This window comes from Mixophyes fleayi, chromosome 6 (assembly GCF_038048845.1).
Source record: "Mixophyes fleayi isolate aMixFle1 chromosome 6, aMixFle1.hap1, whole genome shotgun sequence".
Taxonomy (NCBI): domain Eukaryota; kingdom Metazoa; phylum Chordata; class Amphibia; order Anura; family Limnodynastidae; genus Mixophyes; species Mixophyes fleayi.
In genome coordinates, this window is record NC_134407.1 from 40,274,962 (window position 1) to 40,288,303 (window position 13,342).

The 13,342-nt window shown below is 36.6% G+C and overlaps 1 protein-coding gene across 1 annotated transcript in view; it reads left to right on the plus strand.

The window, feature by feature from the left end:
* The window catches only part of TMEM26 (transmembrane protein 26), a 41,147-nt gene extending 28,961 nt beyond the window's left edge, over positions 1-12,186 (plus strand). The window contains exons 3-6 of the mRNA XM_075215179.1: positions 2,965-3,045; positions 5,731-5,948; positions 9,860-9,936; positions 11,261-12,186. Of these exons, the coding sequence (XP_075071280.1) occupies positions 2,965-3,045; positions 5,731-5,948; positions 9,860-9,936; positions 11,261-11,679 (795 nt within the window). The 3' untranslated portion in view covers positions 11,680-12,186. The remainder of the gene's footprint in view (positions 1-2,964; positions 3,046-5,730; positions 5,949-9,859; positions 9,937-11,260) is intronic.
* The last annotated feature ends 1,156 nt before the right edge of the window (positions 12,187-13,342 follow it).

Sequence of the window (13,342 nt, forward strand, 5' to 3'; positions counted from 1 at the left end):
TTCAAAGAGTCAGCCATGAATACAATACTCAGAGCCTCCCTGGTTGCAGCAAAAGAGGATTTTTAGCCAACATTTCGGATCATTGTCAAGGTTAAATTCAAACTGGCCCCTTATCAGGGGAGGGCTGGCAAATATTAGCCCCGGGGCAACACTCGACTCAGCAGCTTATTTTAAAGGGGAAAAAAAATGCAGGTACCCAGTGACCCAGCTCAAGGTAGCCCACTATGGAACCAGTCAAGGGAAAAGATGCCCCCCAGCTCAGCAAGACCCTGCCCCTTATATACCCCACCAAAAATTGAATCTGGTATCATAAGGTCACAGAATGTAGTTCAAACCATATTCATGGTAACAAAATCAGCATGTCAAATGCAGATCTACATCTATGTAACAAATAGTTATTCACAGAAAGAAAGAGAATCATATAATATATAACTGTGTCATGAGAGTAAATTTACCCTCACGTTGAATTAGGGACAACCAGTGGCTGATCTGAAAGAGAACACAATATAACAAAAAATATTATTATTTATTTATTTCTAATGTGACAGATTCTGTAGCGCTGGACAATTATACAATTAAAGATAAGACATAACTAATACAGTGAGTAAAATTTCAAAAACTTGAGTTAGAGTTGATAGAAAGAGGGGGAAGTTATTTTCCTATACACTGCAAACTTCCTGTTAGTAATCCCATTGAATGACACTGCAGCCAGCCTCATTCTAGCTATTCTACTGCTTGAAGCAGTTACTGAAATGTTGTCGTTCTCATCCTGTACAAACCTCTGAACAACATTTGTCTATGAACTGTGTGCACTTTTACAGACAAGTCATTTTAAAGAATTCAAACATCTACTGACAAAGTAAATACCACTAATGTATCAAGTTGCAGCAAGAACATTAGCATTATATTTTTATGACTTTCCATTGCCTTTAAATTGCTGTCTTTAAAACCTTAGGTTGCCACATAACAGAGAACAATAGTTCTCTAGTAAAACAAAGTTCTGTCTGGCAACCATGTTTCACCTGAAATCCTAATATGTTTCCCCACTTCTATATTGTGGCTCCTTCAGAGGAAAAATGTATCACATATATGTTCCCTCTGAAGAAGCCACAATGTAGAAGTGGGGAAATGCTTTAGGATTTAAAGGAATACTTGGCACAGATAAGACTTTTTAATTTATTGCATATATTTCAGTTTCAACTGTGCTGATTGATATGAGATGAATGTTATACAGCTCACTCTGCTCTTATGAGACATTCAGCACAGCACAACCACCTATTTCAGTTGCAACATTATTGCAAAGTTAACTAAAATATAAAGAGAGCGTTCTGAATGATTGCAGATTGGATATCTCAATGTGACTAGTTTATGCGGTTACCTTCTGTGGAAATAGAACTGATCTCTGGATCTAATTAACCACACCACAGTTATCTGGCTTCGATGATTGTTGGTCTAAGGACTTGAAGGGGAACCTAGCTGGACCCTGAATACTCTTAATTTTTGCCTGTATTGATTGCTGTCCATTTATATGGGGTTTTGGACAATTATTACAGCATTCTAAACATTTCTGACAGTTTTGATTTCAGTTGGTTCATAATTATATATGATTATATGATATGCAACTAACTGGAAGTAGAGCTCACTTTTATACATTGGTATTATATGTCTTATTTTTGCTTTCTTAATTTGGATTGAACATATGTTTATAAGATTGAAGATCATGCATTTACTTAGGTTTATTTAGATTGAGATCAGTGCTGGTGAATTCTGTATTCTCTTTCTGGTCTCAAATATTATGAAACTTTACAGTGTCTCTTTACACCCGCTGCGCTCTAATCTTCAACTATGCAGTCTCTATCATTTGAACTCTATCACACAACTATTATAGCTCACAGGGACAAGTAGAAATGTAGATTACATATTCAGAGGTGCTGGTCAGTCAAATTATTAACCAAAAATATTGTATAGAATATAGGTGCGCCTGATAAGTTCTTCACAGGCACCTGTAACAGCATATTTGTGTTTAACCTCATTTACATGTGCCCAAAGTAACATATACATACTGCGATATCCACAGTCATGAAATCTGTAGTCTGTCATTGACTTGTGTATTATGCCTCAAACTTCCACTGTCTCTGCTTACTCCAACCATTCCACACCAATGCCGGACAGACATAGTAGAGGTGTTAGCTATAGCGCACAAGTTCAGATGGTGTTAGCTATAGGGGGCAAGTTCAGATGGTGTTAGCTATAGCGGACAAGTTCAGATGGTGATAGCTATAAGGGGCAAGTTCAGATGGTGTTAGCTATAGCAGACAAGTTCAGATGGTGTTAGCTATAGGGGGCAAGTTCAGATGGTGTTAGCTATAGGGGACAAGTTCAGTTGGTGTTAGCTATAGGGGACAATTTCTCAAAAGCAAAGCTTTTCAGAACTTGATAAAATTGCCCAGACCGCATTTCCCATTGACTATTATGGGAACTGTGAGTAATGCAGTAATTTGCCTAATGCAGTATACATCTCAGATAACTCCTGCGTTCGGCTTTTAATAAATGAATATTTTACATGAAAATGCCTAAATCAGGCGGGAAAATAAGTTTCTGCATGGTTTTGGGTTTCAAAAATAGGCCCATTAATCAAGAAAATCTTGCATTGCCAAGACAATACTAATATTAATTATTAATATTCTCTCCGTCTAAGATATGGACCATGATTTCTAAAATCAGATGAACTTAAACTACTCATATAAACAATTTACACCAAAGTGATATTTATGAAAATGATTAAACAACTTGGTTTCCACAATATTTGAACGCACAGGTGATATTAATTACAATGTACTAAACTTGTGCATATGAACTGGCTCCCAGAAGAAATGTAGAAGCAAATATTTCACCAACATAAAACCCAAAATATATTTTATCTTAAGCTAAAGTAATGTGTTTTCATCCACTTATTGTTTTCAGGCAATAAATGATAATAACAGGACGAGAGAGAATATCAGATTGGCATACAACAGTTTCTCAGATGTTGACTTGCTAAACATTGTAAGTATTCAGCTGCATAATGCTTTGCCTCATGAACAGAAATGTAAATGGCCAAATTGGCTATGAATATCTGTGTAGTATACTCTAAAGACCTTAGACTACTCCCTGCACAATTAGAAATAAATCCCTGTATATGAGAGCATCATCTGTGTGCACCGGGTAAGTAAAACATTGTAAATAAAAAATCATTGATGTTTTAATGCTATATAAGCCAAACAGAGAAAAAAGTTCTGATATCGGAGGCACATTAGAATTATTATTATCATTAGACAAACATTTTTCTGTTTTTTTGTTTATTATTTTAAAAGTAAATTCATTATTTATTTATACTTGTATTAATTTTATTAGTTGATTAATATAGTACTAAATCCGCCAATCTGAAATATAGAGATAAAGGGCCTAATTGATTAAGAGGCGCATACTGAGCGCAATGTGCTTTTGATTTAAAATGCACGTAAATCAGGTATACGTGCACCTGAAGTTACATGCTTGATGAATACGGATCTAGTTCTGCTCTTCTCTACTAGTCAACACTCTGCGGAATACGTCCAATACCTGTGTGGAATATAAACTCACAAAAAAATGCGCAGAAACAAATAAAATATTCAATTATTGTTACCTGTTAATAATAGAGGCAATAATGACAAAACATACAATAAAGTGCTTTATGTCTAATTTTTTCCATGATATATATTAGGATGTTATGAATGTCTACTGTACATAAAATACATTTCTATAGTTGCTCTTAATTGCAAACACATATTCTAGCATGTGTACACAGCCAACATCACTAGTAATTGGCACTTAGATTAGACCTGTAGCTGGAGCAAGAGGTCCAGCTGGAACACAAGTGCCTGTGAGATGTCCATAGCTGCTTTCTATACATTGACTATGGGCATTGTGAGTGGATGTGAGTGGATCATTTGGTACATGGCTTTCTTTCTCACACAACCTATTGGATCCTCTTCAGTCAGGTTGTCAATGATTTGATCACAGCTAAATCTTTATTACTATGTTTGTTCCCCATTGTTAAGCTTTACAGAATTTGCTGGTTCTATATAAATATATGATGATTATTATGATGATGATGATGACGATGAGTGTATGCAAGTGTATAATTTTGCACACTGTAAGTGCATGTGAGTGGCTCATTTGGTACATTGTCCAGTTTAAATAACTCACTCCATGGCCAGTAAAGCTCACTGTTTTAAGACTGTTCAGTAACTGGCTTTTTACTGCAGTAGGTGATGCAACTTAATTAATAAATTATTTAATCAATATATTAATTATGATCTATGGGATTAAACATGAATGAGGCATGAATGATACCTGCACACAATGCAGATAGATAGGATATTGCATTACATTAAGGAACTAAATCCAGAAATTTAAACAAGTATTTAAAAAAAACATTAACTATATGTGTGAAAGGGATAACTGTGTTTTGTTCATTTTTTTTTAACGGACCTACATCAGTTTTACAGTGTTATCTTTTTTCTAACTAGAGGGAACTATGACGATGGTCGAGATCTATCAGAAGTAAATTTTGACCAAATTTTCTAATTTTTTTTTAATGACATACATGACAATTTGCAGTTCACCTACTCTACGTAAGACAAGTCACCATGTAAATCTCCCCTGTTTTAAACATAAACATACATACATTATAAATCATCAATTTCTGTATTGTGAAATGCAGAGGAGGGGGAATTTACTAAAGGGTGATTTGCTAAATTACCATGGACATCTTGAATAATAACCTCACTGTTTCCAGAAAGTCAAGATTGCCATTGAGATGAGTGTATTTTTCTATTTATTTCAATGGATAATGCATTTCAGTGGTTGCAGAAAACCCATCGTAATGAATTGGCAACTGAAATAAATGGAGAAATGCTCCATAAAGTGAAAACATGTTTTTAATTATCTAATATTATTTTGGAACTATAAGTTCCAACAAGCCATGGCAGTCATTTACTGCTTGGGCAGTCTGGGCATGCTGGAATAGTTCCATAGTAATATTACTTGCTTTGTCTCCAGCTCCATTGTTTTCAATTAGACTGGAAGTCAAAAATAATGATGATAATAACAGTAATAATAACAATGATGATAAAAATAATTTGAATTTATATAGTACTTTTCTTCCACCAGGTCAACCAATTAGAAGTGCCCAGCATGTAAGTTTTGCTTGTAATTGGCTGAGCTTTTTTCCATTCACTTCTATAAGCAAAGCATTTCAATGGCTTTCTGCTCCCACTGACATACATTGCCAATTATAATAAAGGAGAAAAAACAGCAATTTTTTTCCAAAGAATAAAATCATCCAAAATTGTCTGAATCAGAAAGAAATAGATTTTTTGCATAGATTGGAGAGTTTGAGGGATAAATTAAGGGCAATGTGTCTCAAACATGAAAACTATACAGAAATTGCATGATAATTTACATTACTTGCAGGGTCACACAGTGTGCAGCTCATACTAATATTATGGCCATTGAATTTCCACCAGGAAATGTTCTTTCCTAGTGTGAGCTAAAATTAGAAGTAGTTTGTCAGTAGCAGAATTAGCTACACTCTAGTAGACAGACATATGCAACTATCCTGCATTGGTAATCTGTTATTAAACATGATAACTAATCTGTCTGTACCTGAATTATTGAAATGACTGCCTTACTTTTATTTAAATACAGCCTACTTTGGTTGCATCATTGAATGAAATATCGCAATCAGTATGGACACTGGGACTGCACCAGACATTTCTACTTCTCCTGATTATTGGAAAGTGGCTTCTTCCTATTGGAGTTGGAATAACACGTGAACAGCTCTCCCAGCTTCTTCTCATGTTTGTGGGAACTGCAGCAGATATTTTAGAATTCACCAGCGAGACTATGGAAGACACTATTGTAAGGTACGTTGTGTATTATTCTGAAACGCATAATTGATTAAACACATGGAAGTATGTAAGCATCATCTAATTTCATCTCATTACAAATATATAGGTTTCAGCTCTAAGATTCATAACTTAAGGAAGGTCTACAGAGTATTATTATTATTATCGTTTATTTGTAAGGCGCCACAAGGTTTCCGCACCGCCATACACTGTACGAATAGTAAACTATACAGGGTAAAACAGTACAGAACAATAAACACAAAGTACCAGTACTCCAGAAACTTCAGGCAAGCAAATACAGTAGAGACGGAGCGGAAGAACAGGTATGGAGACAGAAAGGAAGGGGGACCCCTGCTCATACGAGCTTACATCCTAAGGGAGGGTAAACAAATCAGGCACAGAAGGGAGCCAGTGAAGCAAAGGGGAGAGAAAAGAGGGGCCAGGGGAGAAACAGAAGAGATGAGAGGTTAAGTGGATAGTTGGTAGGCCTTGAGGAACAGGTGAGTTTTAAGTGCCCACTTGAAGGAGCACAGATTGGGTGAGAGACGGATGGAGCGAGGGAGGTCGTTCCAGTGAAGGGGGGGAGCCAGTGTAAGGCAAAACAGAGAGGGAAGGCAGAGGAGGAGCGGCGTGAGAGGAAAATGAGTCTCGCAGCCGCATTGAGTATTGTCTTTAGAGTAACTGTTTTGTTTTATTTTGGCGTTGACACCTAAAGCCATATTTTCTATGTAGTAAAACAACAAAGTATTGATGTCAAGGCTTTATGATAGCAGAACAATAATCTAATGAGACTAACCACGTGAATGGCTGCATTGAGTATCTTCTGGTCAGTGTAACTCTCCACAATAAGTTTTCTAGTAAGTTGTTACTATTATTTCCAGTAATCTGTCTTCATAATCCCTCAAAATAGCCTCTTACTCTTAGGACCTGTAGCATAGGGTCCCACCTGTTATATGATGACTGTTAGGTAAAGACTAACAAATTCTACTTCCCTACAACGATTTGTTTCTGTGAATGTGAGTGGCCTACATTACGTATAATTAAATTAATAGACATTTGTTGCATTCATCAAAGACCCAATTTATCTCTCTTCAAATTCAATTCTTGCAGTGAAATGCAGCCAATATTAATCAGAGACGGAAGCTTCTTGAGTAGCATTGAGAATATATGTATGCTCTATATTTGCAAAGGGCTTAAGAGGGAAAATGCTGAATTATGCTGTTCTTATAGTAAACTTGACCATTTGTCTTGCAAAACTTGGACAGGCTTGTTGTATGGGAAATGTGGACTTAAGATCTTCTGGGTCAAATAAAACAAGCACCATTATTTATTTATAAGACTAAAGGGGCATTATTATTTCTTATACTAAGCGGTGTAACACTTGTAGTGCACACTTGTGGATGATAGGTGGAAATATTGCAGAGTAGAGGTCTAATTACGAGATATTTTGAAACACGTTAAGAGGTGTAAGTTGGTTCAGTTTTGTTTATGATCTTGGGATAAATGTATCAAGCCGAGAGTTTCCGTCAGGCTTGAAAATTGTAGATGTTGTCTACAGCAACCAATCAGATTCTAGCTATCATTTTGTAGAATGAAGATCCTAGTTGTCATTTATTTAGTACATGCCACAAAATGATAGCTAGTATCTGATTGGTTGCTATAGGCAACATCTCCTTCTTTCAAACCCACCAGAAGCTCTCAGGTTGATACATTTACCCCCTTGTATGTTATTAGAAGTATAATACAGGCACCCAATGACTGACAGAGCGAAGCAACAGTAGAAGAACCTTTAACAATGATAATTACTCTAGCACTGTATTCAAAATAGGTTGTAGAGGTGAAAGTCTGGTAAGTAGAAGACCAATAAGGAGGGAATTGCAATAGTCAGGAGATAATGAGTGCACTAATTAAAGATTTTACAGTGTCTTCTGTGTGAGTTACACGCATATTCTGGACACATGCATATAGATGTATGTAACAGGATTTGGATACAGAATGTATGTGGGGCAGTTCAGAGTCAAGGATGACAACTAGGCAGCAAGCTTGAGGCGTAGTGTTTATTGTCCTGTTGATAACAAAAATAGATGTCAGGAAGCGCCTGTTGGCTGGTGGTAAATATAATTAGCTCAGTATGAAATACTTGGAAGTGATGTCACATGGCAAGCATGTGTCTGAACTCATGTTCAAGCTGCACAAAATGCAGAGGCAGCTCACAGACCAGTGTGGAAAGCATAGTAAGTTAGCACTCTGCCCCTGAATCAGCACAAATAGAGAGAGACAGGTTAGTTGCAAAATGTTTCCAAAACAAAAGTTAACAGAGCTGTTGATAAAAACAGTAACATATGCCTGAAAGAAATGTCATACATCCAATGTGATAAAAAGCCACATAAAAACAAGTTGGGTGTATGAGCTTTGATTCATTTAGAGGTGTGTTTGACATTACATAAATGTGACAGGAACATGACATCACTACTTTGTGCTGTTGGGGAACTTGTTGTTTGCTTATTTAGCTCTCGGTCTGTGGCTTTCTGCTTGCCTTCATCCTCCTCAGATTATGACACTGTCGCATTTAGTTCTGGCCTCACTAGCACAATCACATAAGTGGACAGGACACTGCCTCCCAGAGGATCACCATGTCCAGTGAAACATTTAGACTATCTGAATGCCTAACTGGGTGCAACCCAAAGAAGCAGGTGAAGATTGAATACACTAGAGTGTTCTACCTCATCATCCTCATCATCATCACCACCATTTATTTATAGAGCGCCAACAATTCTGCAGCACTGTACAGAGAACATTTTTCATTTCCGTCAACACACACATACAATAGTGCTAATTTTGTCAGCAGTCAAATAACCTAACAGTATTTCTTTGAACCGTAGTTAATGTACCTTAAATAAATAGTATTAGGTTCTGAAAATCTTGCTCAGACGTCTAAATAAAATAAGATTTTTGTTTTTGCAAGACTGTGATTGGATTATATAAGGTTAAATTGTCTTTTATTTGCTGTGAATAAAGCCATTTAATAAGTAAATAAGATGTTCTTGTAGTTTGCCTTCTTATGTTCTCTGCTTTGTAGTTGGTAACAAAGGGATAATAGCCTGGGGAGAAGTCAAATACGTATCATCCACGCAGATGAAGACCATGTCACTTTTTATATTTGATAGCAACAAACTATTCCAGACACTAAGGAATGTAATCCAAATACAGGCTACCAGTAAGCCATCAATATTATAGTTGACTAAATTCAGCTAAACAGGGAGAATAAAACAACCATATTTATTGCACTAAATCTACCAAAAACATGATGGAAAAATTACTTTAAACTTAAAGATAAGTTGTGAGTATTTCTTGCAAGGAGGCTGTTTTTATCACTCACTACAGGGTTCATGTACAAATACATTTTGTTCTTTAGAAAGAACCAACACATAAACCAGGAGACCGAGAGAGAACTTTGGAATGTTTCAAAATAGTCATGTGGTGTTTTTTAGATTAAACTCCTGAAAACATTTTCTAACACCAGTTACCATCAAATCATTTGTGTTGAGGTTTGCTATGAAAACCTTTCTTACAAGAGAACTTGCCACAGGAATGTTTGTAATAATTATGACAGGAGGACAAAGCAACCAACTGTGGGAAAGAAGCTTAAGAGGACCACTTGCCATTCCTAACATTAAAAACATGACTAAATACAAATGTGATTAAAATATAAATGTATCTATTATTTTGACTCAGTAGTTGACCTCTTCAACTAGGTTTATTTGTGGGTCCTTCTCTCTGCCAATCAACACTAACAGCTGGCTTAGCGCTAACCTAATCTCATGCTGTAAGATTATACAACTATATAACAGTGCCTACAATCATTGAATGATTTAGTACATTAGTATTTAGCAATGTGAACACCAAAAACATGTGTGTTTATTTTTCAGAAGTAATATAGTATTGGTTTATACTATCCTTGCTGTATGGACATGGAGTATGTTACAGTTCCCTCTTGACCTAGCTGGTAAGTCTTGCTATACATATATACATATATATTTACTGTATGCATGTATGTATTTATTTATTTACTGTATATATGTATAGAGAGAGCAAGAGATGGTTTATCACATATTAAAAGCCTCTAGTACTGTAACCCATGTGACCTGATGTTTACTCAAGCATAGCATGCCCCATATCTCCTTTTAAGGCCTAAATAAAGAAAAACAAAAATAGGAACTACTTGTCCTGTTAATTTGGGTTAAATTTGGGGCATTTAAATAATTGTACTTTATTTTTCAATTATGCCATAATATTGATGGGGTTCATCAGGAGTTTGAATTATAGGAAAATATTTTATGTTAGTAAAAGCTTATGCGTGGGAAAGGGGTCTGTACTGGGCACACTATGAATAATGTGAGCCCTACATATGATACAATCAGTCACGTGCATTATGCTATGTCCACACATCCTTATTCTGTGGTTTAACTTCTGATTGTCAACTCTTGAGTGCTGGATTTTAGCTTAGGGGTTATTTGTGCTATAGTTTATCCTGCTGATTCTCTTATTGCCCTGGGTCTGTTATTGAACTATTGCTGTGTTCCTTGACCTTGTGCCTGTCTCCTATTGCCTGACTGTTTTTATTTATTCTTCCTTCCTTCCTGCTATCTTTTTGTATCTACTCTCCCTACCTCCTGCATCCTTCCTATACAGCCTGATGTACAGATACATCCTGGTAGACAGACACATACCCTTTAGGAACAAGAAGTCACTAGTAAAATAGATAATCATTGCAAATTACCATTACAGTGTATGAGGCTCTGTGAAACTCTGGATTGCTACATACTTTTTGTGATATTACAAGCTGCCATGTCCTGCATTAACCCATCTCTCTGATACTATACAAATGATCTTGTGAACACAGTCAACTCAGCAGTGTATGGTCACTTATGTGGCTATTTATAAAGATGAACAGTCCTATAACGGACGCAAGGCTTTAGGAGGCTATATAGTCCTAATCATGGTTGTGCTGCAAGTTGACATTGTTTCCAAAGCTTTTATTGCTGCCTACATCTAAGTTGCTTTTCATAATAGTTTATTGTAAACATGGAGATGATGTTGCTTTGCCATAGGTCACAGGTCACTTCTGCTCTGCAATAATTACCAGCCATCCTTGAATACAAAGTTCACTTTATTAAATTAAGTGGAACAGATCTTCAAACAATGATTTTATATTTTACTAAACTGCTTGCCGTCTAATATCATTATATTTCACAGAAGGGGGTGCATAATCCAATGTCTATCACATAACAACCTCCTTTTGATTTTGATTATTTTCTATTTGTTTACAGTCAAAAATATTGGATGCAAGCAGGGATCATCAACCAAAAGACACCTGTGTTTACTGGTATGCAGATACAGTGCAGATCTTTGGAACATTGGAATAAGTCTACTGATCCAAGATGGTCCATTCCTTATATGCCGGATTATTCTTATGGCTTACTTCAATGTGATTAACCAAATGTTGGTCTTTTTCGCTGCAAAGAATACTCTCGTTGTGTTGCTACAGCTTTATCGACTTGTGGTATTATTGATGGACTTCCACACTTCTTTGGAAAATCAGGAAGGAAAGGTTGCAGAAAGCTGCTGTCCATGTGAGTCCACTATTGATCCAGAAGTACCAGTTAGCGATATTGATACTGATACAAAGAGCACAGAAAACATCAGTGCAACCATTGTTCTTTCCCAATCGCTATCAGAAGGTGTTTGAATGATGTACTGATCATTAGTGTGTATTTCGTTTGTGTATCTATTAAACTCCTCAAAGTTTCCAATGCTATGGAAGGGAGTATTGAGCATGTTTGTACATTGCCGCGTGTTCTCATCACAAGTGACATTTACTGCATTAATGAAATATGATGAGAGACAGGTAACAATGAGAGTGAGCCAAAACCAAGGCACATTGCTCTTTATTTATACAGCAATCTGGCAAAACATGGTGTTTTATTTTGTATTGTACAGACACATCAGTGTTAAGTTGTGTCAAGAGCTGGGTTGAGATTTTCAAGATCCTAGGGAAGTGATCTTGTTACAGGGGCGGATGTAGACTTTTCTTGTAGGGGAGGGATGGGGTTTAGCAGAGCCCACTACCCCCCTTCCCTCCTATTCTCTGTTGTGATACAAAATCAGAGCCCCAGATCTCTGTTGGCATTTTAATACTCCCTAATCTCTATTGGTGTAAAAATCTGACCCAGATGTGTGGGGTGACCCAATTAAATTAATTACCCCTCCTGGAGTCTACACTGTCTCTTGCCACATTGTACAGCCATGTGACAGTGTCAGGCACTCTGATTGATGGATAGTTCCAACCATTCACCAATCAGAGTTTGGAGACCTCTCACTTCACTGAATGGGAACTGTTCAGCGCCGTCAATCAACCAGTGTGTTCTGCTGGGAAATCTTGGGTTCTGGCATTCAAGTGGATGTTACTTTGACAAATACCACCTACCTAAACATTGTTGCAGACCAAGTACACCCTTTCATGTCAAAGGTATTCCCCGATGGCAGTGGCCACTTTCAGCAGGATAATGCACCCTGCCACCCTGCAAAAATTGCTCAGGCATAGTTTGATGAACATGTTATATTCGTATTGTCACTACCAATAAATATTGTCCATTGCGATTATTGTGGTTCCAACGCACAAAGACATTTAATTGTAAAAGTTAGCAGAATTACAGCAAACAATGATGATGCATAAAAAGGTATAGCAATATACAGAAAAGTTTAACTGAATACATTACGCTTGCGTCCCCTGGGTCCAGGTCCAGCTTCAGTCTTTATGTCTGCATTTAAAGAGATCTAATACTGGGCCAGTGGCTTGCTTATATACAGTTTGAGTAACAAAAAAAGTGATGATGTCACAATGTACACAAGGATAAACTAAGGTCTTTCTTCATTGGTCCAGGGGTCAAGTCAGTCCAGTACAATGAAAATCATAGCTCAGTTGAAAGAATTCCTCTCCAAACATGGGGACAGCTCAGTCCAACAGCTGAGCACATGTAGTGCCTGAGGAAACTGACTGAATCCAGTTTAAACCAATGTATTAACATGTGCTGCCTACAATATTATAGAGTATCAATCTTATAATAATTATAACTAGTGATCACAGTGTGTGATCGGTTAGTCGTTGATACCAGATTTTTATTGGTCAATTGAGGAATGATATAAGACCAAACATCATACATTTCTTAGGACCTGAATCATAAATACCTTTAATGTAAATTTATTTTTGTATAAATAACCTTTAAGTCTTACTAATAAACTAATTTGAGTTGGAACTTTATTAAATCCGTACTATTTATAAATGTAAGTTTAAATGTAAGTGTTTGTGTTGTTTTCCCATGTGGTTGCGTCATTAGACGTGGCGTACTAAA